Raw genomic sequence first — 27,625 nt, forward strand, 5'->3', positions numbered from 1 at the left:
TTTCGTTTGTTTTTCATGTCTACTTTTTATTATTAGTTATATACACAGTGTGTATACATCCATGTTGGTACCATCATTAGCCTCCTCCCTGTCCTCCCCCCTCCACAGGGACCCTCCTCGTTGAGGAATGTAGCTGTAAAAAATTTTCTCCCATCCTGCTGGTAATCTATTGGCTCTGCTTATTGTATGTTTGTGAAGAAACTTTTCAGCTTCATGAGGTCCCCATGCATGAGTGATTGTTCAAGTTCCTGATCTACTGCTGTTTTGTCCAGGAAGTCTTGCCCCATTCTTTTATCATGGAAATTCCTCCTAATTTTACTTCCAGTAGAAGCAAAGTTTCTATTCTTATACTGAGGTCTTTGATCCATTTGGACTTGGTTTTTGTGCATGGTGAGATGTGTGAATGAAGTTTCATTTTCTTGCATATGGTTATCCAGTTTGTCCAGCACCATTTGTTGAAGATGTTGTCTTTTTGCCAACCTACATTGTTAGGGCCTTTGTCAAATATCAAGTAGCTATAGTTACTTGGCCCAAAGTCCAGGTCCTGGATTCTGTTCCATTGGCCTGTTTTTGTGCCAGTACCATGTTGATTTTATTACTATGGCTTTGTAATATAGCTTTAGATCAGGTATGGTGATGCCTCCAGAGGTGTTTCTTTTACTGAGGATATGCTTGGATATCCAAAGCCTTCTGCCATTCCATATAAATTTTGAGATCATTTTTTCTATCTCTGTGAAGAAAAACGTTGGGATTTTTATTGGAATTGCATTAAATCTGTATATTACCTTTGTAAGATTGCTGTTTTCACAATGTTGAGTCTATCCAGGAGCAGGAGCATAGGAGGTCTTTCCATTTTCTCATGTCCTTCTCAATTTCTTTCTTGAGTGTTTTGATGTTTTCATTGTACAGGTCTTTCACATCCTTGGCTAATGTTATTCCAAGGTATTTTATTTTATTTTTTGTATTGAAAATGGGATCATATTCCTTATTTATTTCTCTGTATCTTTGTCTTTTGCATATAGAAGGGCTACTCACTGTTTTTGTACATTGATTTGTATCTTGCTGCTTTGCCAAAGGAGTTGATCACCTTTAAGAGTTTTGAGATGGAGGTTCTCAGGTCGCTTATGTATAGAATCATATCATCTGTGAATAGGACTAACTTAACTTCTTCCTTTCCAATTTGTATCTCTCTTATTTCTTTCTCCTGTCTTATTGCTTGAGCTAGGACTTCCAGTACTATGTTGAAGGCAGAGGTGAGAGTGGACACCCCTGTCTTGTTCCTGATCTCAATGGGAATTCCTCCAGTCTCTCTCCATTAAGTATTACTTGGGCTTTAGGAGCTTTTTATTTAGCATTTATTACATTGAGATATAACCAACCATGCTGATTCTCTCCAATGTTTTCATCATGAACTGATGTTGTATTTTGTCAAAGGCCTTTTCTGCATCTATCAAAATGATCATGTGGCTTTTGTGTCTAAGCTTATTAATATGTTGTATAACATTGACAGATTTCCATATGTTGAATGACCCCCACAATGTTTTGGTCATAAAGTGATGTTGTATTCTGTCTTTTTAGAAGTAGGATTCCTAATTTTTTTCCTGATATTTCTCCTTTCTCAGTACTTTTGGCTTCCATTATAAGGAATTAGGAGGCTGAAGTAGGTCATGATGGGTCATTCTGTCATATTTTGTGCTTCTTTGTTACTTTTTCTCATATGTTCAGATGGATGACAGTTCTATATTTACTTTCCCCTGCTATGAATACTAGTTGGAGGCTTGCTTCATCTTCTGAGGAAATTCCTACAGGCAACCTTGCTAGGAATTTCATTTCTTATGGCTATTTGGCAAGCATCAGCCTCCCTGCTGGCTTACATTCACAGTGCTGGAAGGTGCTATGCAGGCTCCCGAGGGACAAAGTTCATCAATAGTCCTACCCAGCTGAAGACCTTGAATGCTATACAACCAATCTTCCAGGTAAGATGTGCCCTCTGATACAATAGTGGTAAGACTGTTTTGGGGGTAACTGCTTTCTGATTGGATTTGGGCCTTTGTCCATGGCATTCATGCGTGGCACTGTCAATCTGGTCAAGGCCCATGATGGTGGAGGTTATTAGCCATAGTGGGGAAGCTAGTACTGCTGTTTTGCTAAGTGGACATGGTATCGTTTTAAATACTTATGCTTATATCCACAGATAAGTGCTGCTTTCAGTCATATAGTCATAGCTCATTCATGTGCTAAGAAACAGAGATTATTGAGAGTTTATCCCTGAGCAGGACATTTACACCACCCCTCCAATGCTCAGATAATGTTGTGGAAGAAAATGTGGGAAGAATGTAAAGATTGAATGGTGAGGAGGAGTGCCATGGAATGCTACCTTCCAGCTATATCATGATCGTCGCACTAATGAACTCATGGGAACAGTGATTATCTGCACAAGACCTGCATATGACTGGGCTTGTCAACTTCTATCATGTCATATGGGGATATGACAGCCCACCTTTATGAGGATCTCCTGGCAGTTAACAATTGCTGGGGGAGAGAACGCCACTTATTTCAGTTGTGTCACCACTACTTAGTTGCCCATGCTTCAGTAAATAATCCCCCCCCACATGCTCATGAAAATAACACTAACTTAATTCAGAGGCTTCCAAAGACAGATAGGGAGAGAGCAAGAGAGAGAGAAATAGAAAAGGGCTAGTTGGGAAGAAGAGGTTCAGTAAGAGTGGGAGGGAGATAAAAGAGGGTAATGGGGTAAATGTGGTCAAAATGCATTATTATGTATATGAAACTGTCAATAAATAAAATATAAATAAAACCTACTTTTCTTAAGAATCAAAAGTGAAAATTATTTTAATTTGGCTACAAAAATATTATTCAAATCAAACATTAGCTTGGTGTGGCGGTGCATGCCTTGAATCCCAGCACTTGGGAGGCAGAGGTAGGAGGATCACATGAGTTCAAGCCCACCCTGAGCCTACATAGTGAATTCCAGGTTAGCCTGGACTAGAATGTGGAACCCTGCTTCAAAAAACCAAGATATGGGAGGATAGGGAGGAGGCTAATGATGGTACCAACATGGCTGTATACACATTGTGTAAATAACTAATAAAAATACTTTAAAAACCAACATATATATATTATTTATGAAACCCTTAAAAAATCAGAAAGATCAATCAGAAAACCAGGAATAAAAAGAGTTAAGACAAAGTTAAATCAATAATTGTTTCTATTTAATTCCCTTGAGATTCTCATGTACACATTAAATAGTCACATTTGCAAATTTAATAGTTGTAAGTTTAGCAGAATGCCAGGAAACAGGATTCTATAGAGAAGCAACTGTGATCTTCGGGGGACCAGATTAGTTCTAGTTCCAGTCAGCTGGACAGGTCTTGTCACAGTATCTTAGATTCTGAACGAAAACCAAAAATAAAAAATGTCATTTCTATTGTATAACACATATGCATAAAATACATTATAACATGCACAAATTCATTTGTATGAGAAAACATACTACTTTTCTTGAGCACAGAACTTGATGCAAAGTTCCTTTAACTTTAGTGCCCTTGAACTATGGTGAAATCAAGAAATGACATTCAAGAAGCCAAACATGGTGGCCCATGACTGATGCCAGCACTCGAGAGCTGAGGTAGGAGGACAGCTGTAAGCTGGGGTGGTGGCCAGCCTGGAGTATGTAATAGTTTCCAGGCCAGCCTGGACTACCACAAGACCTTTTCTTTAAAGAAAAATTAAACAAGAAATAAAATTCCAGTAAAAAGTCACTTTCCCCTGATTCTGAAGCAGTTATTAAGCAAGGAATACTCTTGAATAAAAAAGCTTTTTATGTAAGGAAATATTAATATATTTGAGGATATAGATCAAAAGTTTTTCATAGTCCTCAGTATATAATGTGGTTAGAATTTAAAATGTTTCTACTCATATATGTGTATTATATACTTTTATCAATATAAATGCTCCACTTAATTAGATTCAATAACATAATCATATAAGTAGAATCAAATTCTATCTATACATGACTTTTCCTCTGGTACCTGTTGAACCATAATTTTTCTAGCTATTCCCTACTTTCATAACATATATTTGGTTTCTAGTTTTTGTTGATCTTTTTTTTGTCATGAAACCCAACACTGTCACAAAGAAAGTCTTTGGACATATGTCCTTCATATTAGTGAGTTTATTTGGATGGCAGAAATTCTTGAAGGGAGAATGACTGAGTCAAAGGATGTATGGAACTTATATTGTTATAATTTTAATAGTATTTATCATAGTACTTTTTTTCAAAACTTTTTCTCTGCATTCCCATCAACAATAGGTAGTGATACTATTTTGAATGTTTGCCCATATAGTGATATCTCATTATTAATTATAATTTGGAAGAAAATTATAAAATGTGAATCTGGTTATGCATTGTGTAAGCATAACTATAAATATATAAAGTATATGCTTTTGAAAAAAAGTCTGTTCTCTAAATGTATGGCTACGTTTTCTGCCTCCATAGTTTGTATGTAATATCCTTTCCCTGGAATGGTCCTTCATTCAATTATCTTTTTTTTTCTAAATTTTTTTTGTTTATTTTTATTTATTTATTTGAGAGTGACAGAGAGAGAAAGAGGCAGATATATAGAGAGAATGGGGGTGCCAGGCCCTCCAGCGACTGCAAACAAACTCCAGATGCGTGCACCCCCTTGTGCAACTGAGTAACATGGGTCCTGGGGAATTGAGCCTCGAACTAGGGTCCTCAGACTTCACAGGCAAGTGCTAACCACTAAACAATCTCTCCAGCCCTCATTCAATTATCTTTAAGGTTTAACTTAACTATTACTTCTTATAATCTCATCAAGTTATCTAAACAAATTTTGTGCCTTCTAGCATCTTGTGTGATTTTTGTCATAGCATACCTAATACAACTATTAGATGTGTTATATGTTATATCTGTTTCTTGACATGATCCCTATAATGTCTTACAAACATCTGTTTACCCAGTTTCTACTTATGGATGATGTATCATTGTTACTGCTAAGCAGATATATGTAATTTGGAAATAGATGAATCATATTTACAAAGAGCTGTTATATATTCTTAACATAAATATATACATTTACAAACATATGTGTATGGAACCATATGCATTCTCTTCTTTCTAATGTCAGAAGGTTGCTTCAGTTCATAAGGAGTGTGTCTGTTTTGAAGAATGATGAATATGTTCTCCTCACTTACTTTACTGGGCTATAAATTCCCATTTTCATTTTCCATATGCCTCTGCATAGCCCCCTTTTTTATTCCAGAAATAGGAAGGTATTTAGAGACAGAAGTTAGTCTAACAGCATTAAAATCATGTGACTTACTGGAATTTTCTGGAAAGAAGAAAAGAATTACTGGGAAATACCTCAGACCCCCCCTCAAGTGCTTGAAAAGCCTTTTTAGTATCTAAAAATCTATCCACAATTAGGCAAGAATACAGGTGCTATTTAAGGGGTACAGAGTCTTTCCCGTCCTTTAAATATGTTTTGACACAGCAGCAGTGTTTGCAGACCTCAGGCAGCTTCCTCTTAGGAGGGAGAGGTACCAGCACGTGAGGACAATGAATGCCAGAGCATTTGCTTCATCCCTGTGAGGTTTTCCTGCTTAGAGGCAGAACTGATGCTAATTACAAGTAAGACAGCGAAGAAAGAAGGAGAACTAAGATTGGTCCTGGAGTGCAATGGTCTGTCACTTAGATAAACCTATCGAAAGTTTAAGTGTTTAGACTTTCAGTAAAAATATAATAAAAATGAAGTTCAAGGAGGGAAATAATAGGAAGAAACTGAAATGAGACAGATGAGAGGAACAAACAGAAGAAGAGATGGAGGATGAATGGACTGAAGATAGCATGTTTAGCATGGGCATGAAGGTGAAAACAGTGTACTGAACAGTTTCTGCGAATATGTTTCTGCTCTCTCCTCCTTGTATGAAATGATGGATATATTAACTTGCTTCATTTAAATAACCCATTTTACTTTCTACATGTATCATATAGAATCATGTTGTACAAACCTTAAGTACACACACACTATTTTTGAAAGAGGAAAAAGGAAAGTTGTCACTAACAGTGAGCTTCCGTTTTAGTAAAAATGGTTCAAGTGACAATAAGCCACTGAATGTCTAAATGCACTTCCTTCAGAAATAAGCACAGGCCTCTTAAGTTAAAACGTCCTTATGGGCTACAGAGATGGCTTAGTGGTTAAGCGCTTGCCTGTGAAGCCGAAGGACCCCTGTTAGAAGCTAGATTCTCCAGGACCCATGTTAGCCAGATGCACAAGGGGGCGCACGGTCTGGAGTTTGTTTGTAGTGGCTGGAAGTCCTGGGGTGCCCATTCTCTCTCTCTCTCCCTCTTTCTCTCTCTGTCACTCTCAAATAAATAAATAAAATGAACAAAAAAAAAAGAGAGAAATAAAACGTCCTTATGCTTGCAATTTTATGTTCTTTAAATTTTCAGCTCATTTCTGCCTTTTTTCTCCCTTGAATATTTTCCAAACTTCCTACTACAGGTTTTGACATAGCATACTCAGTTCAACCGCAGCTATTTTACACCGTGAGCTACACAACCTCATGGGCTCCACGCACCTGAGGACTTCAGCAGGTCCACATCATCTTCCTTTGAGTTCATCTCCTGGTATTGAACTTGGTGAACCAAAATCTCTCCTCTTGAAGAGACTGACAACAAAGGGTCGGAAGGGTCCTGGGTCAGAAGGCCATCACAAAACTTTCCTTCTTTTAACTGAAACATCTCCATCTTTAGCTGTCCTATGGCTTCTGGGCTACTTGAATCAAAATTGCCCCTCTTTTCATAATGGTAATAATTTAGTTTTCCTCCAAAGAAGCTAGTATTCTTTGATGACTAACTGGAAGTTATTGAAATCTATCGAAAAATATTTCCATCTTCACTACGAGATCTTTCACCTTTCTTGGAAGCTACTGCAAAATGCTATTCCTGTCAATAACACGGTCCGCCTCCGTCTGTCAAACGTCCAGACAGCGTGGCTGCTTCTCGCCCTGCACGCCCTAAGGACTATACATCCTCTGACCCAAGAATATGGGAGCTGCACTCGGAGCTTCTTCCCTTGCACAAGTGTTCAGTCCAAAGCAGAGCAGCGCCCTGTCTGTGCTCCCAGGCACATGTCCTTCTCTTTCTCCAGAATGGGCCCCGCTCAATAATTTGAACTATCTTCAAAACTTGTCTCAAAAGCTTCTTAACGGACGTCCATATCCACTTTCCATTTCAGATAATTTCTCTTCTCTGTGCCACTTTTTTCTTCAATCTCATTAGTATATAATCCTATGTGGCCATTTATTTACATATAGTATATAATAGATATGGAAATTTAATTTCCATAAAGACAAAATATTTTATTATCTATTTCTGCATCTTTAACAATTAGTAAATTATGCCTGATAGAATAATAATTTTTTTATTATGGTTGGAGTAAATAAATGAGAGCAAAAATTCATCTTAAACAATAAATTCCATATTCATGCTAAACTACTACTTAGTTCCATTAATTACCTAACTAAACATGTAGAACACAAAACTGAATTTTGAGGCCAAAGCCATTTGTCTTATGTGGAATTTTGTCCCTTAAATCCTGAGAAACTATTCAGACTTCTTGTAACCTCCTGCTTCCTGGGCATTTGCTGCCTGAGTCTATCTCTTGTTAGTTATTTATTAACTTATGTATGCCAAGAACCTCCTTATCCCTTAGGCACATTAGAGACCATAATTTTCCTCAGACCTGCAAGTTGCTGTATCTGTCTTCGCTTCAGAGTCCATAAGAAGAATGTGATGAGAAGGAGCAACAGAATGACCGCGACGGTGGCGACTGCAGTGAGGGCTGGATGACCTAAGCAAAAGCAAAGATCGGACAGACCATCGGTTCTTAGCTGAGACTTAGGCCCCCCGTTACTGACTCTCTCTTTGGTTAGGTATAGAACCCTCGAAGTAAAGATGAAGTCCTCAGAACTCATTCTGATCCAAAGCCTCTAAACAAGAACGGCTCTAACTCATGCACTTAGTTGGTCCCATGCCCACAAAGCCCATGGCATACCTGTGTTATGGCGTGACGCTGATGAGCTTCCTGTAGAAAAGAGAAAGACTCAATGCTGGGAGTAAGCCGTACAGCACATATCTGTTTCTTTGTCTGAACCCTTGTTGCATCTTAAGGAAGTAAGTTTCTGACCTAAGCCTGGTGTCTCCAGTCTCACTTCCTCTGTGCTGAGGCAGTAGCCTTGTCTTCTCCACGGCCTCTGTGGAGCCGCAAATGTTCCCCCCATCTTTCAGATAGAAACTATGATTGGCCCCTCCACCAGATCCCTGTGCCAACAGGTGGAATCTTCACACAGCACACTTGGGTGCTGCTGGGCTCCTGTTTCCTGCCAGCAAGTCCAGCTTAACTCAGGACTCGGCACTCACCTGGGAGGCACTGCACAGCAGCATCTTCCTTGTGCCCACAGTCGCTGTGATGCCAAGCCCTGGCAGGACAGTCCCACAAGGAAGACTCATTCCCTCTGCACTTCACTTCATTGAGCCAGATAGGTCCAGTCCCCTGACCATATGCTGATTCTTTCAGTGCCTTCACAGCTGGGCCACAGCCCAGCTGCCGACATACAACCTGAGCATCGTTAAGATCCCAGGAATCATCACACACTGACCCCCAGGAGCCTCCATGCCAGACCTCCACACGGCCGGAGCAATTCTCATGTCCTTCCTGAAGTCTGATCTTACCTGAAAAATAAGAGCTACCTGGGTTACTCCTGAGATGACAACAGCTTCTGAAAGACTGTCGAAGACTTGAAACCCTCGGTTTTAAAATATATATTTAAAAATCTAATATATTTGGGAAATTGCTACACCAACAGCAATCTTCTCATAGTCTCACATTTTAAGAACATTCATAATGAGTTCAGAGTTGATCTTTCTGTCTGAGGTTTTCCTTATACCAACATAGCCAGATAATATTTGAAAGAAAAAAGGGAAAAATAAAGTAGACCATTGAAATGATCAAATACTGAATTGTGTCTTCTTTGTTCTTTGTCTTTTCTCAGAGAAAACAAACAATTAGATAAAACTTCCAAGTAAAGTATATAGGGAATGTAATTGCTCTGGGGACTTACTGTCACAGGTGATCCATGTCTCCTCAGATGGGCTAACCTGTTTCTGCTTCCATGGAGATGACAGGCACTTCCATAAGGTATCTGGTCCTTTGGGGCACTGCACATTGTCAATCCACATGAACCTGGATGGTGTTTTGTCTAGGGGCTTACTTTGGATGGCCCCGCTCTCTGCACAGCCCAGGTGCCGGCATATCACTCCCACGGTGGTTGGAGACATGTTCCTGCTGCCAACGCTACCCCACACACCATTATAGAACACTTCCAGACGTCCCGCACAGGTCTGTGGGCCGGCTTCGCTGGTCAGCCTCAGAGAGGTGAACTCTGGGGTGAAACAAGAATTAGTTCTCTCTGAAGGTGCTAGCATACTGTTGGTTATTTCTGGATGAATTCAGAGAGCTCAGTAAGATCAGTGTTTATTTTATGTGGCTTTCTAATCTTGGGTTTTGTACTTGGGAACCTCTTTAGAATATTGTCAGTGATGCTAAGAAGTCAGATTCCATCAAAGTTCAGGGCCTTTTTTTCAGTTGCATAGTCTGAATATTCTTCCTAAATTACTGTACTTTTAGCCTCAAGAGTCATATTCCTAGGCTGGGGAAATGACTCAGCAGTTAAAGGTGCTTGTTGACAAAGCCTTCTTGCCTGGGTTTGATTCCCCAGTGCCCATATAAAACCAGATGCACAACGTTGCACATGCACCTGGGGTTCTGCTGTCGTGGCAAGAGCCTGGTGTGCCCATACCTGATCTCTCTGCTAGTAAATAAAAAGAGAGTATTATTATGGTCTTCTATCTAATTGATGTCTGAAACCATGTGCATTTCTGGGGTCAGTGAGCTGTTTCAACGTATGTACATACTATGTTATGGCCAACAGAGTATTTAGCAATCCATTAGTTCAAACACTTATAATATTTTGGCAACATCTTTGATTTAAATACAGTGAGACATAGGAGCTGAAACCAATGTTTTGTGTACATCCTAAGATAAACCACTGCCTCTTTTGATACAGAAGTTTTGCGGTACATGTCCTCTGCCAGATTTATATCATTAAATCACTTCTGCATGTAGAATTTTTTCACTTCACTACACTACTGAGTCATAGTGTTGTTTTCCCCAATATACTACAGTTGGGGACATTTGTCTATGTCACTAATAGTCTCTGAAGCTTATGTGTATAAGGCAAGAGCAATGGTCTCTTCTTGTAATTATTGATCCTATGGCAAGTAAGTCTCACTTATCTGCTTTGAAGAATTACTTGTGTGTGATAATTATCTTTTCCTCTGCATAGTGTTGTGTAGAATTCATGTCTTTTGTTTTGTTTTTAATCTACTATATTAATACTCAATTATTGAATTCTTGTCCAATATCCAGGTCTACATATATTTATAGAAAAAATTTCCTGTTGATGTTTTAATTACATCCAAGCCTCTTTCTGGAAGGTGGTACAGCATTAGCTCATCAAGCCATACTTTAGGGATCCTGATTCTAACAATGAATTTCCTGTGAACAGGCTTTTCAGGGAGATCTTTCAAGTGACTTCCTTCACTTTGCCCCTTCTCAGTCCTTTTCAAAGTTACTGTGACCATGTGCAGAACTTACCTGAGCAGATAACACCTGCATCCTCCTTGTGCCTGCAATTATGTTGACCCCAGCCATGTGAATGACATTGCCAAACATGAGATTCTTTTCCATTGCAGTTTATCTCATCCAGCCAGATAGGCCCTGTTCCCTCTCCAAAATGAGCAGAGCCAGTGGCATTAATAGCTACTCCACAGTCCAGCTGCCTGCAGACTACGTGGGCATCACCTAGGTCCCAGCTGTCATCACAGAGGGTGCCCCAGGAGCCCTCATAAAAAACTTCGATTCTCCCAGCACAGCGACCACCTCCATTTACCAGGCGAAGTCGACTACTTTCTAGAAAGAGAAATGAAAACACTAATAAAAATGCATTCCTGAGAGTTGAGATCATTTTTATAAATCAGTCATTGATTCTTACCTAGGCAGGGAACAGAACTTTCTTCTGTAATAGTGGAGCTCGTTGGGGCCAAAGATGATGAATTACATGGAGACAACGTATGGGACTGGTTTCCTGAAAACAACAAACTTCTCAGTGATACAACATACTAGAGGCTAGAGTGAAGAACGGATGTCAGATTGAAAGTTACACAGATGAAAGACAAACATAGCTTCAAGAAGGGAGCTAAGCGGATGAGTCACCCAGCTTGGAAGTAAAGCAGATGCATTGAGAAAGCTTCACATACGAAGCTCTAGATGAGGCTGAGTCCTTAAAGACAAAATGACATCATTGTGGGCTATGGTCATTACTGGCTGCCCTTCACCATCTCACTTACCTGAGCATATTACAGAGGCTATTTGCCCTTCAGAACAAAGTGTTGCACCCAGAACAGTTACAGGGCAGTCTCCAATTTGCTGCTCAGTCCCGTTGCAGTAGAACATATGCCTCCAGACCTGACCATCTCCTTTTCCAAAGTGTGCTTTTCCTGGAGTAGATAGAGCTATTCCACATTTAAGCTGCTTGCATAAAACATGAGCATCTTCCATGTCCCAGTGAGAGCTGCACAAGGGTCCCCAGGCTCCAAGCACTTTCAGCTCCACTCTTCCTTCACATGAGGACTTGCCATTTGCCAGGCGAATTTCTGTGTATCCTAGAAGGAAACAGGGCTTTAGAAAATGTGTCTGTGATTCCCTAGCCCTGACCACTTCACAGCAGGAGGACATTGGAGACACTCTCTAGATCTTACTTGAGCAGATGACTCCAACATCTCTGCTGTGGTCACACGTTCCATATGGATGGGGTGCCACTGGGCAGAGTGAAAGATGGGACTCATCCCCTTTGCACTGGAATTCTTCATTCCAGATCTGTCCACTTCCTTTTCCAAAGTGAGCTGCTCCTAGGATAGAGAGGACTGTGCCGCACCGTAACTCCCTGCACAGCACATTGGCAGTTTCCAGAGAGAAGTCAGAGTCACAGATAGTGCCCCACACATCGGCATGTTTCACTTCCACTCGACCAGAGCACGGGATGTCTCCTCCAACCAGCCTGGGTTCTCTGTGGGCTGAAGGGCAGTATTTCAGTGAGGAATAATGCCATTTCCAGTCTTTCTCTGGTGATGGGAAGGGTGCTCAGTGATTTTTCACAGTGAACTTCCTGGATTTTCTGTCTACAATTGAGCATAGCAAATTCAAGGTCTCTCATTCTTTACTGGGCCTATCCTTATAAGGAAATTCTGGAACTTTGGTTTTGTAGACATTCTTGCTCTGAAGTGATTGCACTTTACTTCTAGCATTTCACTAATTATTTACAGCAGTTTGTCTACTGTATCTGTCTACCACACACTGAAATCTGAAGCCTACCTCAACATTTTCAATAGTTTTATGTAATGTATTTAAATGTTCAAAATAAACATAAACTTTCTGTCATCCATTACACGTGTTATCTGTGACTTTCTTTTATCCTGCTTTTTCCTTCTTCCTTTTCTGACCGTGCTTCATAGACAGACACAGATGTGTGTGCCCTGCCGTTTACACGCCAGTTCTGTTCTGTTAGCACCGCACGATATTTTTAGAACTTGTACCAGGACAAAGGCAAAATAAACCTCTTTTCTTTATAAATTAACAAAAATTAACAAGAAAGGAAAAGATATAAAGAACAAAGAAAAAGGAGTCATAGTTCTATTCCTAGTGGGCATCTCTAAAGGCCAATAAACATGTTTTCTAAATATGTTAATACATTTACATTAATATATATTTTATATCTATAACTTTAAGTGTCCAAAATTGAAAGAATTATTGCATTTCCAGTCCACTGTATTCTTTTTTTTTTTTATTTTTTATTTATTTATTTGAGAGCAACAGACACAGAGAGAAAGACAGAGAGAGGGAGAGAGAGAGAATGGGCGCGCCAGGGCTTCCAGCCTCTGCAAACGAACTCCCAGACACGTGCGCCCCCTTGTGCATCTGGCTAACGTGGGACCTGGGGAACCGAGCCTCGAACCGGGGTCCTTAGGCTTCACAGGCAAGCGCTTAACCGCTAAGCCATCTCTCCAGCCCCACTGTATTCTTTTCTCAGCAAATGGCATCTAGGACAAATTAGAACCTCCAGAAACTGAACCAATACAAAAAAGAGTAGCAATAATGATTACAATGAACAATAGATGAGCCCCTTGACAAATATGGCATCTCGATAAGCATGTAACAATCCCATTTAATCTTAAAATTACCTTAGAAAGGGCTGGGGAGTTGGCTCAATTGATAAAGTGCTTGCCCTGCAAATGTGAGAGCCAAGTTCAGCTTCCCGGAATGTGCGTGAAGCACTGGATGCTGTGGCATGAATTTACAGCCACACCTACAGGCAAGATGGAGGCATTGGCAAGACAGCCTACCAGAAGCCATGGGGCCAGCTAGCTCAGCAGAAAAGCTGTGGTGAACAGCATGATACTCTGCCTCAAGGGAAGTTGAGGGCAGGCATGGCATCTTGTGTGCCTGGGCACTCTCTTTCTCTTTCTCACACACACAAGAAGAAAACTTTCTTTAGTAAATAATATCATTCTCATTTTATAAGTAAGGAAACAGAAACATAGAGGGCTGTGGTGCTTTGCTGGGTTACAGAGAGTTAATGAGAGGTCAAAATTGGATAGGAATTCAATCAATAAGCTTACAACACAATGAACATGCAGAAAATATCAGTGTTTATCCATCCACCAGTATATGCCATATGGTCTGCTACTGGTTTAATGTAATTTGTTACCATCTGTTTTGTAAACCTTTGCTGGAGCTTCTTAAGTTCTCTTCTGGCCTCTACATCCTCCTTCCAAGAAATCTATGCCCATAACTATAAATAGTGCTAAACTTCAGATATTTTACCTTCTGTCTTTGTTTTTGACCTCTTTCATTGTTTCTTGGCTATTTACAATGTTTTGTTTTGTTTTTTTTTTTCCTTCTAAGCATGTTACTAAGCACTTACAAAGTACTCCACTTTCGGCATTTGAGGAAGGGCATCCTAAAAAGTCTGCCACAAAGTGCAGCCATCAGGCATGTCAGTAACACTAGCATTACTAATCATAACTACAAATACAGCAGCTAACAAACTTTTGCTTTTCATTTGCTATGTAATTCCTGTGAAACAGGTATTGTCATTTCCTTTTGTCCTCTTGGGGAAATGTCAGCACAAGTATCTTCACATTTTCCAGTGTCACCTAAGAGACATGACAGGCACTAATTCTTTCGCATACTCACAAATGAGCCATTTCTTCAAAGTTTTAATGTCTATCACTTTGTCAGTCGCACCCAGGGCTCGAGCCATACTCTGCCATGCTTACTTGACTCTCCAGAAACTTCCCTCTCACTTACCTAACTGGGAACTTCTTTTTGGGTCTATACAACATTTCTTAATATGATGAGGACTTCTCATAATAGGATGTGTAAAGCAGCACGTAAAGTCATGAAACTTTGTGATCCATATCATGGGTTGGTTTCCTTAGATCAATTATTCTGTACTTATGGTTGAAATATTAGAACTTTAGCTCTTCAAGGGATATTTTTGGTTACTGTATTCATTTTTAGATAAGAACCACTAAATTGAGCTTTTCTGTCAGATTTAATTCTTTTTGTTAAAAAGTTAAGCTTTTCCCTGGCAAAATGGTGAGCTTTGTATTTATTTCTTTCTCTAAGAAAGAATGATTACAAACACGAGAGCTAATTAACTAGAATCACTCCCTGTTTTTCAGTAACAGGTAAGAATATGGTACAATTTGAAGACCCATCAATGTGCTTTCACCATTGGGAACTGACATGACTGAAATAAGACCCTAGAAGTCTTGTACCTCCATTGACGCAGTCATAAAATATTCACAGAAGAAGGTAAATTGGTCTTTCACATACAAACATAATGAGCCCACAGAAAAATAGTCAGGTCTTTTCTCTCAACCCTAAGTTTTCACATGATGTTAATGCAGTGCCCAATCATTAAGAAGCAGAAACTTGTCACTACTTATCAGAGTTTGTAAATATGCCTTTTTGGATTCTTAGTGTTCCTGAGGCAGTGTCTCACTCCTGCCTAGGCTGACACCGTAGGTCTGCGCTGGCTTCAAACTCATGGTGATTCCTGCACTTCAGCCTTGTGAGTCCTGGGATTATAGGTGTGAGCCACCATGTTTGGCTAAATACACCTTTTGATTACAAAGTTCTTTCATATGGCATTGGCTTAGAAGCCTATTGCGTTTGTAAAGAATTCTTTTGCTAATGTTGAGAATACTGACTGCCAGTGATTTCTGTTTTTGAAGCAATCTAAGGAACTTTAAATCTATTTTCAGCAGTAACGGCTGTGAAAGATGTGCACCCCCCCCCCTCAGGTAGTCCCTCCAAATCTGACTGAGGTACGGCTGTGAGAGCTGTGCAGTGTGCCAGGAAGAACTGGCTCAGTAGAGCACCTGAGCCTACCAGAGGCAAGTCGGAGCAGCTCACACTGTCAGCATGCTTTCCAGTGGCCGGCACTTCCTCATGCCTCTCTAGTAGGACTTGACAGTTACTGCTGGGAAACAATTCTGCATGTTTCCTGCTGGCCACAGTTACCAAAACAGCATTAGCCTGTCAATTTAACTTACTTGAAATGAGAAAAGAAAATAAACAAACTTCATCTCTTTGGCTACTGTTACTTGATTTCAATTTTGATGCAGCTGAACTTACTGGTGATTATTTTTAAACACAATTAAAAGGAAAATATGCAAATCTTTCTGAATTTAGAAGGAAATGATCAGATATATAAGAATGCTTAACATGACAAAAGAAACTCCCTTTAAAAAGGGCATTCAATGAAATATATTGTTAGCTTTAGCATAATTTATGTGCATACCCTGACAACATAAGTTTGCATAGAATATAGATACAAATTATATGTTCAGTTCAAGTGAAGACAGCTAGATATAGACATTCATAAAAGTTGAAAGTAAGAGAATAAGAAGCAAATAAGACAGCGGTCATGCTATTAATACTACCCTTGACATGAAGCTTCTTCTTACCTAGTAAATTGAAAGTCTCACCTGAGCAGGTAACTTGGGCTTCCTTATAGCTGTCACAGGAAATGCCACCCCACTGCCAATTCTCACATTCCCAAAGAGAAGTTTCATTTCCCTGGCAGCTGCCAGTAGAGAGCCACGTGCTTGTAGTCTTGACTCTGGTGTACGTGTTATAAGACGTTTGAAGAGCAGAGCCACACCCCAGCTGTCTACACACCACATCAGCTTCTTTCAGCGTCCAGCCTCTGCCGCACACCTTCCCCAGCAGTTTCTGGATTTCTACTTCCACTGTTCCAGCACAGCGTGTGCTTCCACCCACGAGTCTCAACTCCAGATCTGACCCATCTGCAGAAGAAACCCATGTGTGTCTGTAGAACCTGTGCACAGGGCCAGCTCCCAGAAGCCAATGCACAGCTGCATTATTTGTCCTTCCTAGATACCAAGGCCCTGGAAATGATGACTTTTCTGTTTTTTTTCTCTTCCTTTCCTTCCTTCTTATTCCCTTCTCCCTTCTTCCCTCTCCCTCTCCCTCTCTCTCTCCTCCCCTCCCTCTACTATTGAACCCCTCTTTTCACTTTAAAAAAATGAGACAGGATCTCACTAAGTTACCCAGACTGGCCTTGAATTTGCTCTAGAGCCCACATTGGCCTTGAACTTATACTCACTCTGCCTTCTCCTCCTGAGTAGCTGGTTTTATAGGCCTACACCACCAGGCCAGTTATGGCTTACCTATTTCTTGATGCATTAATAAACAACAAGGGTGAAATATGAATTTAGTTAGAAATGATACTGTAGAACCCAGGATTAAAATTCACAAATGGCACTGGAAAGCAAGCCCTTCAGCTAGAAAGGATAATTTTGTACAATTCTAATACTTCCAGCTCCAGGTATATTTAGAATTTTGGTTGTGGTTCCTCACAGTGGTATGACTAATACTTATTGCAGAGAATACACTCTACCAGAAGAAGCAAGAATGTGTCAGATTTTTCACAACTCTGAATAAGGAATTCATTCAGTATTTCCACTCCCGCATCTCACACCTATTACTATTCCTGAAGACCCAGGTTCCTTTCTCTCTCTCTCTCTTTCTCTCTCTCTTTCTCCTTCTCTCTTCTCCCTCCCTCCCTCTCTGATTTTCATTTTGTTTTAACTTACCAGAACATGTCACACCAGCATCTTCATTGTGGTGACAGTTATGCTTTCCCCATTCCTTATGTTTACAGTCCCAAAGAACAGATTCATGTCCTTTGCAAGAAATATTGTCAAGCCAAATGTTTCCATATCCCTGACTGGCATTAACGCGACCAATGGCGGTGACAGCAGTCGGACATCCCAGTTGCTTGCACACCACAGCAGCATCACGACTATCCCAACCATCATCACACACAGTCCCCCATTCTCCTTGGAATTTCATTTCCAGTCTTCCTGAACATTCACTGACTCCATCTATTAATCTCAGGCTCAGATCTGCTCCATCTACAACAGGAACACACAATAAATCATCAATGGGGAAATAAGGTGACTAAAAAAGTACAAAGGGAGAGAGATGGGTGGAGAGAGAGACACTCACACTGTGCCCACACTTTGAATTGTCACAGATGGAGGGAGAAGTTGGCCAGGCAAGCAGACAGCACACAGTGCATACCTGAGGCAGCATCCGGGAGGTGAGCCAGGCTCTGAGTTTTCTGTGGAGTCTTGCTTGCTTGAGCACCGCCATCTTTGCATGTCTTTAAGTTTTCACCTTATATTTATTTGTGTAATATTCAACATCCTCTTGCCATTAACTGCTTGACCCACCTGTATGACCTGGCTTGCGTTATATATGCTTAGTTTTTTTATGAGCATCTACTTGGTTTAAAGGCAGAGCACAGGAAAAGAGGCCTTGCCTACTTTTACCTTCTGCAATCAAGATTCCTTAATGATCAGACCTTGATTCTGGTTTGTTTTTTTTTCGAGGTAGGGTCTCACTCTAGCCCAGGCTGAACTGGAATTCACTATATAGAGTCTGGCTGGCCTTGAACTCATAGCAATCCTCCTACCTCTGCCTCTCAAATGCTGGGATTAAAGGCATGCTTATCCAGATCTTTATTCTGAAGAATATCCTGATTTTCAAAAATATATTCATTTTCCCTTGAGTAGTTTATAGTTTTATCATTTATTATTCTTCCTCAGCATATATAAAATACTCTGAGAATGCTGACTGGAGGCTAATGAGGTTTTGTGTAAAGGAGAATGAAAGGTTATACTGTGATGTTTCTACCACAACTCTATTTTGTTTTCTTTAGCTAAGGAAATACATCATTCCTGAAGGTATGCCATTGTTTGAGCCTCTAGTTCTAGACTATCACATCATCCAACAAAATGAAAAGCCAACTTCAGAACTGGAGAAAGAGACAGAACCAGATGACAAGTGCTCTGTGTCTTCCCATTTTTTGGCTTATTTTCTTTTTTTTTGTTGTTGTTGTTTGAATTGAAGTTCTATCATTTGAAGAGAGGATGAGAAAAAGATCAAGTTCTGGTGAAAAATAGAGACATACCCTCAGTCTCTTTCAATCCACAATCAACTTAAAAAAGAAGGCACAACTGTAAGTAAACTTCAGACCCAGGTGCTGCTTTGTGTGTCTGGCTTTACGTGGGTACTGGGGAATAGAGCCCAGGCCATCAGGCTTTGCAAGTGTGGTAGTTTGAATGTATGTCCCCCATAGACTTAGTTGTTTTATCAAGGCTTACAACTTGGGTCTCCTGCTGCCTGGCTGGAGGAGGTGTTGCTAGGGAAAAATCCTGGGGTCCAGCCCAAGGTGTTTTGGGGGTAGATCTGAATTCCAGGAAAAAAAGTATGTAGAGAGGCCCAAGCTCTGGTGGGTGCCTGATTGCTGCTTTTGGTGTTTTCTGACTGGTAGTGGTTTTCCTCTCTCTGCATGGATCTATGAATGGGAGCCATTCCACCATTATGGAACTTCCCCTGGGTCTCTAAGCTTGACATAAATCCTTTCCTCTCATTAAAAAGAAGAAGAAGAAGATGGCACAGTGTCCCGGCACACTTAAGCTCAGAGCCTTGTGGCCAATCCCAGTGGAGAACATGAAGTTTCTAGGCGGGCTCCGACTGTGGACGGTACTAGCGTCAGCGAGACGTTGGTAGGGGATCACACTATTCCCTTGTTCTGGCTTTGTTCTTATGAGTTAATTGTATGAATTTGAGCTGATGGTTTAGGAAGGAGTGCATTGGAGAATGACTAGGGTGACTTGCTTTCCACTTACTCTCTTCTTCCTTCCTCTATTCCTGTCCCTTTTCTTTCTGCCATTGCATTTTTATAAACTCTCCCCATGACCTGGGACTCAATTTTTGTTTATCCTGCTTCCTGAAAGTATCTCAACTTCCTAATTTCAATTAGAGTGAAACCCACAGAATCAGAGCTGGAACCACAAATGAAGCAATAGTGAGGTGACTAAGGAAACAGATTATCATGTTCTCTAGGGCTCAGGCTTTTAAGGCTAGTACTCCTTTCCATTATTGCCAGAAGAGCAGAAAGCCCAAATCTGTCCTTACCTAAGCAAACCACTCCAGCATCCTCAGCATGATCGCAGTTATGATTTCCCCATCCTTGGTGTTTGCAGGCCCAGAGAGCCGACTCATTTCCATGGCAGTCCATGTTATCAAGCCAGATTGGTCCAGAACCTTTTCCAAATTTAGCTGAATCAGAAAAACTAATAGCTCCTCCACATCCAAGTTGTTTACAAACCACAGACGCATCATCCATGCCGAAGATATCATCACATACTGTTCCCCACTTTCCTTGGAATTTGATCTCTATTCTTCCTACGCACCGGTGATGCCCATTTGTCAGTCTCATCTCCACATTAGATCCATCTAAAGCAGAGACCAAAGTTAACAAGTGATATTCATAATTTAACAAAGTTAACAAGCTCATACATAATTTTTTTTCTGGACAGTTAGAATTCAATAGTGCCCTTAAAATAATGCTTGATAATATGTGGCAAAGGGCAGCATCTCCACAGACTGGAAAATTCTAACTAGTTAAAACCCAGTTCACAATGAAGACTTGCAGCTACATCTATTTTCCAAGAAAAATGTTTTATAGATTAAACTTTTAAAATTTTGTTTTTTTATTTAATTATTTATTTTATTTTGTTTTCAGTTGCCATACAGAGATTTAGGTGTCATTCTTTCTGGCATTTTCTTTTTCTTTAATTTTAATTATTTATTTGCATATATCTGTGCATGTATGGGCATGCCAGAGTCTCTTACTGCTGCAAACAAGTGCCTGCTTTATGCAGGAAGTTGGGTAACTGAATCCAGGCCAAGAGGCTTTGCAAGCACCTTGGACCACCAAACAATCTCCCTGGCCCCTGATTGTGGCATTTTCAAATATGATTTGCTTTAGTTGATTCTCATTGCTCCCTGTTATCTCTAGCCTCCCTCCCCTAAACCTTTTCCCCAATACCCAAACTCAGAAAGACCAAAAACTGCATGTTCTTTCTGATTTTCCAACATTAGTTTTTAAGATCTATAATTATGTATATATTGTGGGGCAAATGTGAATAAAATCAATATATGTAGAATGGTTAGCCTAAAGGGAATACAAGGAGCTGAGCTGTAAGAGGGATAAGGGAAAGATGAAAGAACACATGACATTTAAAATTACTTTCTTACTTTTGCTTTTTTAAAGAAATAGATAAACTTGACTCAATTTTTTTAAAAATCCTAGAAAAGCCGGGTGTGGTGGCGCATGCCTTTAATCCCAGCACTCGGCTGGGAGGAGGATCGCCGAGAGTTTGAGGCCACCCTGAGACTACATAGTGAATTCCAGGTCAGCCTGAGCCAGAGTGAGACCCTACCTAGAAAAAAAAAAAAAAATCCTAGAAAAAATGAAATTAGAGCCAGGCGTGGTGGCACATACCTTCAATCCCACCACTCGGGAGGCAGAGGTAGGAGGATCACCGAGAATTCAAGGCCACCTTGAGACTCCATAGTAAATTCCAGGTCAGCCTGGGCTAGAGTGAGACCCTACCTCAAAAAAACAATAAAATAAAATAAAATAAAATGGTCTTATAGTCAGGTCGTTTAACATGACAAGTTAGGGAAAATAGCTCAGCTGGTAAAGAGTTAGCCACACACGCATAAGCACCTGAATCTGATCCCTAGAACCCCTGTTGAAAACTGCATGTAGGAAAGACTTCTCAGTAGTTAAGGCACTTGTCTACAAAGCCTAATGATCTGGGTTTGATTCCCCAGGACCCATATAATGTCAGACACACAAAAGTGACACGTGCATCTAGAGTTTGTTTGCTAGAGGCCCTGGCATACCCATCCTCTCTCTGCTTGTAAATAAATAAATAAATAAATAAATAAATAAATAAATAAATGTTGTTTTGTTTTGTTTTTTTAAGCTGGATACTTGTATCCCCAACACTGGGAAGGAAGAGACAGGTAGATCTCTGAGGCTTGTTGACCAAGTTTACTTGGTGAGTTCAAGTCCTGTGAAAGATATTCTCTCAAAAACAGTTGAATAGCACCTTGAAAGTGACAACCTACATTGTCCTCTGGTTTCCACATGTTCACATACATGTGTGCTGGTGCATCTGCATGTACATGAACATGCACAAACTCATACAAGTACACACATCAGTGATAAATGGATCATGTGTTCAACATTTAAATTCTTATTTTGACCTTTCTTTCTTAAAACAGTCAAAGCACAATAACCAATGTTGAGTTTAAAATCTAAAAATAAGAAAAGCAATCCAGGTGTGGTGGTGCATGCCTTTAATCCCAGCACTCAGGAGGCAGAGGTAGGAGAATAGCTGTGAGTTTGAGGCCAGCAAAAAGACAACAGTAAATTCCAGGTCAGCCTGGGCTAGAGCAAGACCCTACCTCAATAAACAAAGCAAAACAAAAGGAAAAGTACAAAAGAGAGAAAGAAATTTAGGCAAAGATTAAAACCTATAAACATTCAAACATAGTGTGTATTATAAAGTTCTTAAAAATAAGGGAAATGGGGTTGGAGACATAGCTTAGTGGGTAAAATGCTTAAACTCACAATCATAAATATCTGAGTTAAATCCTTTAGCCAACTTAGAGAACTTAAAGGGTATGCTGGTAGGTACCTATTACCCCACCGCTGGGAGACAAGAGCAAAGGGTCCTTGGAGCTCACTATCCAGCAGATCTAGCCTCATTGGTGAGTTCCAAGCAGTGAGAGACCCAGTGTTAAGGGATGTTCCCAAGTGTAGCACACAAGGTTGTCCCATGGCTTCCACATGCATGCTCAGACACACTCTCCCCTGTACATGGACACACACACACACGCACATACATGCATGCACTAAAAACAAGGGGAAATCGATCAAAATAATTCATAATCTCTAATTTTCTGAAGCAAAACTTTTGTTTCCCCTCCACAAAGCAACTAGTACCATTTTTAACAAGAAACAACTTTTGTGTAAGGAAATTTTCTCTGCATGCTGCCCATTATATTTTCTGTGATGACTAAAGGTCCTGGGCAAATGAAACTGATGCAATCTGTGGACAAGTGGAAAACAAAACTGTTTGTAGTTAAACAAAAGGAATAGAAACACTTTCTTGCAAAAGAAAATTCATTTTGAAAGTTCTAAACTCCAGTGAAAGGTTCTTCCTTAGCAAGACTTAATTTTATTATGGGAAATTATTAATAATAAATACTTTATAATAAGAGCTCGCAACCAAAATATAAATACTTTGAGTGCATCACACACTATATTCCTTAGTCCTTACAATTATAAGCAGCACACGCTAATATTGTCAGTTCACTTCACCAGCCAACAATCTGGAATTGGCACAGAGTTGCACACCTGGAAAATGGTGCAGCCAGGAGGTGAGGGGAGGGCTCAGTAAGACTGGAGTCGTGTAACTTGCATGGCATGCTGGAGAAGCATTAATTGTACTTTAAAGCATCTTTCTTCCAACAAGGAAAGATTAACATTAGTGCTAGAAATACTTGATTTTTGACTTGCAAAGCTGATTGTCAGCTTTTGTATACAAGGTCATGAGAGAGTCAACCTAAACCAGGTGCAGTGGCACACGCCTTTAATCCCAGCACACTGGTGGCAGAAGTAGGAGGATTGCTGAGAGTTCAAGGTTACCCTGAAACTATATAGTAAATTCCAGGTCTGGCTGAGCTAGAGTGAAACCCCACCTTAGATCCCCCCCAAAAAAGTCAACCTACTAAAATAACATTATCCAGAAAGCTGAAAAGAAATGGACTTAGCTAACACAGTATTTTTAGGAAAGAATAGATTATTGAAGTGAGATTACTAAATAAAACACTGAAGCCAGTCACTTTCTCACTGGTCATAATGTTTGGAGTCTTTTCATCTTTTTTATTTTATTTTATTTTAAGGTAGGGTCTCACTCTAGCCGAGGCTGACTTGGAATTCACTATGTAATCTCAGGGTGGCCTCGAACTCACAGCGATCCTCCTACCTCTGCCTCCCAAGTGCTGGAATTAAAAGCGTGCACCACCATGCCCAGCTTTTTTTCTTTTTTAATATAGGCTTTGTCATTTGGTTTTTGGATTTTGTAAGGGAACTGGTAATTTTATGCATGAACTAAATTACTTATACAAAAGTGGCTTATTTTGCCTTTTTTTTTTTTGTCCACCATGCCCGACTTTGTTTTACCTTTCAAGCTATCTACATCATTTCCATCCAAAGTATTTTAGATTTCATGTGAAATGAGCTAGGAGTCAAGGGGAGCCATAGAATGAGAATGGAGTTGAGATTCGCTTTGAGGTAGGCAGGCTTTACCTGAGCAAGTCACTCCTGCGTCTGGCTGAGTGCAGTTACGCTTTCCCCATCCATCATGCTTGCAATCCCAAAGAGCTGACTCATTTCCTCTACAGAAAACGTGATCTGTCCATGTGTTCCCAGAGCTAGGGTGCAAACTGGAGTTAGCCCATCCTGGGGCTATGATGGCAGTTGGGCACCCTAGCTGGCGGCAAACTACAGAGACTGCACTCATGTCCCAGCCATTACTGCACACTGTCCTCCACTCTCCCTGGATTTTTACTTCCACTCTTCCACTACAATTGTTTTCACCAGCAGTGAGTCTCATTTCCTTCTCGGTTCCTCCTGCAACAACAAGTTAACCATTTAATAGTCACAAAGAGCCATGAGAGGATGATCACTCTTTAGCTTATGTGTTTGTCCTTCAGGATCAGAATTGGGAACCATCTTGGTCCCGTATAATAGGAGAATAGACTCACAAGTATTCAAATATAATTATCAGCATCACAGGCTTCAAATGAAACAGATACAAATGGTAGAGCTAAGTAACAGTACTATATAGTGCCTTAAATTTCTGTGGCAGTTTATATAATCTCCATGTAAACCTTATCAGCTAAATAATATGCTATGAATTTTATAGGGATAAGCTACACATTTCTCCCAAATCATAAAATCAATAAAAGTAAGCTGACAGTGGATATGAGGATGAAAAATTAAAAGGTACTAAATACCTATTTCAAACCCATATGTAAAATAGCATGGATTTTACAGACTAGTACTTGAAGTCTAACTAAAACTAATTTATTTAAATAAAAATTTGCACAGAGATATTTGTACATTGCCTTTTACTGTAAATTAAGCCCCTGTCCATTACCCTTCCTGAAATTATCTCAACTGCCCCTTTGTTGTTATTTAATTAGCTTAGGAATCTGATGGTCCTAGCAGCTTGGCTTCTTTCAATAAATTTTTATATAAATTTTGACATTTGAATCTATTGAAGTATTCCTATAATTCCTTTTTGTCTCAGTAACTCTAAAGCTTCTTTTCCTCTGCATCTTTCTTTTTCATTCTGCCATACATTATTTTCAATCTTTAAATAACATGGAGTTTTTCTTATGCTTAATTTTTGTGAGGGATTCCCCTCAAATACATGAGGCATGGACTTTTAGGCACTATTCAACATAAAGGAGAATTGTTATTTGCTTAACAGTTCATGTCAGAGTGGGCTAAGGCTGGAAGTAAACTTGATGAAATACTCACCAGAAGAATTAGTGAGGACAGCAGCATTGAGAAGGGAGACCACAATCACAATAATGGGACCCAAATGAGGGAAACAGCCTCTAAAGCCTGTAAAGAAAAAGGACAAAAAAGTAACCTTTCACACAGGGTGAAACTTTGGAGAAGACAGAATATTTAAGGGCTTTGGGATTAACAATAAAGATCAAATCAATTATAACCTCTTTTCCTTCTAAATGGAAGGCAGTAATGTTTAGTATCACATAGTCTCATGAAATAGCTTTGAAATTGTTTCTGTTTAGAGGAACCCAGGAGTAAGGGCTTTCAAGAAATTTGGGAGTGGAAAAGGGAATTGTAAAGGCAGGCCTTAAAATCTGTGCAGTTGAAAAAGGCGTAATGAAGTGCAAAAGTGGAGAGTTTTCCCGATACGCACAGCACGGGTTTCTATGTTCTCCGGCTTCTCAGTCTTAACACCAGCATCGCAACCTCCACGTCTACCAGGTACACCATTAGACGGGGAGCTCCCTGAGGGAGGGCTGCATCCATCATGCTCATTGCACTCTTACCAGTGTCTGACACAGTACTTCTAAATAGCAACTGAGTAATGAAAAGTTACCCATGTGTACGTACATCACCTCACACGCGGCAGAAACACTGTTTAGTGCTGTGACATTCTCGTTTCTCATAGTGACTGCAAGTCAACACTTACTTAAAAGTAAAACCTCAAACTAATTTTAGCACGTTCTTGTAAATCATTACATAGACTTCAGAAGTTAGAGTTGGCTTTCTAAATTTCGTTTAGGCAATCAACTTCTAATGAACATTAATTCCTATATATTCTACTTTTTATTCCCTAAAAACTGTTGTTTTCATGCTCAGTAAAGTTCTGTTAACTTCTGGTCCTAACTAAATCTCACCCTAGTGATTTTATAAAGAAATCTTAATTCCTATTTACCATTACTCTCTTTTGCCAACTACATCCATAATATAAAATTAACGAGACACTTTTACCAGTAGATCTAGAGTCTTCAAGAAGCATTCTGAGCTTGACCAAAATGCCAATGCTTTTTGATTTGAATGACTCCAAAATCTTCTTATAATATTCCTCGGAAATGTTCTCTTTAAAAAGTTGACCACCAAGAATATAACTGTAATCATCTCACACATATAAATGAAAAGGCTGCAGAATGGGGAGGAGCCAACCCAGGCCAAAAGAGGAAGTCATAGTTTTCTTCCATCCTCTTTTTTTTCAGTATGGAACATGAAACAACCAAAGGAAATTGAGAAACACTTATGGATTTAAAAAACTGGGAGAAGTAAGTATTCCTCTGTGTGCTGCTGTTGACTATTGAGTATTTTCAGGTTTTTTTTTTTTTCACAGTAAGGTCTTGTTCTCACCCAGGCTGGCACATAGTTTATTGCTCCAAACTGTCCTCAAACTCCTGGAAATCCTTCTGCTTCATCCTCTTGAATGCCGGGATTAAAGGCATGTGCCACCATGCCCAGAAAATGCTTTCAATTTTTGAAGGGATTTTTTTTGGGGGGGGTTGGAGGGGTGGGTAGGGTCTTGCTCAAGCTCAGGCTGACCTGGAATTCACTATGTAGTCTCAGGCTGACCTTGAGTTTACAGTCATCCTCCTACCTCTGCCTCCCTAGAGATGGGATTGAAGGCATGTGCCACCAAGCCCAGCTTAAAGTTGTTTTGTTTGTTTGTTTGTTTTTTTGTTTTTGCAGCACTGGGAATCTAACCTAGGGCCTCAGGCATGCCAGTGATTTTCCACTGAGCTCACGGCCCTTTGAACTTTGTTTTTGATTAATATATTAAGTACATAAAAATAGTAAGGATCACATGGCTAAACTACGAAACACTAAAGCACACAAAACATAGTGTTCTATCATTATGTATCAATGATTCTACAAATGAAGCAAAATTAATAAAACATGTGTTCTGCACTAAATTACCCAGAGATAGGATTTTTTCACCTTTCTGAAGACTCTAAAGCAACCCTGTGACTCAAATCAAGCCCTCTCAGCTGAAACTAAGGTGTTACTGGCCAATCAGGGGCCCACTCAGTGGTCTAGACGGAACCTTCCCAGAGACCTGAAGAAAGCCACACCCACTCATGCACCTGCCAGCAGACTTGCCATCTTCAGACCCTGAAACAGACCCTCATCTGAGCATCAGGCAAGGGAAGAAATTCCAGTCCACATTATAGATCAGGCTGGCCTTGAACTCACTGTAATCCTCTTGCCCCAGTCTTCTGTAATGTCAGCATCATGGGTGAGAACCACTATATCCAGATTAAGACTCAAAAATTTTACTTACACATGTAAATCAGTAGAATATTTCTGGTTTCCACCTCTTGGAAGAAAAGTCCCTGATAAAAGACAAGATCAAAGCAATAGCATA

At 40.0% G+C, this 27,625-nt stretch overlaps 1 protein-coding gene across 1 annotated transcript; it reads right to left on the minus strand.

Moving 5' to 3' along the window:
- Positions 1-3,211: 3,211 nt before the first annotated feature.
- Cd163 (CD163 molecule) lies at positions 3,212-26,327 on the minus strand. Its single transcript, XM_045139739.1, has 16 exons — positions 26,227-26,327; positions 25,240-25,326; positions 24,001-24,324; positions 19,746-20,066; positions 17,354-17,674; positions 16,223-16,543; positions 11,927-12,241; positions 11,516-11,830; positions 11,161-11,253; positions 10,764-11,078; positions 9,169-9,489; positions 8,468-8,779; positions 8,103-8,132; positions 7,791-7,898; positions 6,625-6,714; positions 3,212-3,412 (listed from the first exon to the last, which is right to left on the minus strand). Exons 1-16 carry the CDS (start codon positions 26,252-26,254, stop codon positions 3,396-3,398), a joined length of 3,318 nt encoding a protein of 1,105 aa, XP_044995674.1. The 5' UTR covers positions 26,255-26,327; the 3' UTR covers positions 3,212-3,395.
- Positions 26,328-27,625: the final 1,298 nt, after the last annotated feature.

This window comes from Jaculus jaculus, chromosome 23 (assembly GCF_020740685.1).
Source record: "Jaculus jaculus isolate mJacJac1 chromosome 23, mJacJac1.mat.Y.cur, whole genome shotgun sequence".
Taxonomy (NCBI): domain Eukaryota; kingdom Metazoa; phylum Chordata; class Mammalia; order Rodentia; family Dipodidae; genus Jaculus; species Jaculus jaculus.

Bases quoted from the DNA above. Each gene is read 5' to 3' on its own strand.
- Cd163 (XM_045139739.1), bottom strand. From the start codon at position 26,254: ATGCTTCTTGAAGACTCTAGATCTACTG. The intron at 24,325-25,239 runs GTGAGTATTTCA...TTGTTGTTGCAG, and splicing joins TGTCCTCACTAATTCTTCTG to GAGGAACCGAGAAGGAAATG. The intron at 11,831-11,926 runs GTAAGATCTAGA...GTTTCCTTCTAG, and splicing joins TGTTGGAGTCATCTGCTCAA to GATACACAGAAATTCGCCTG.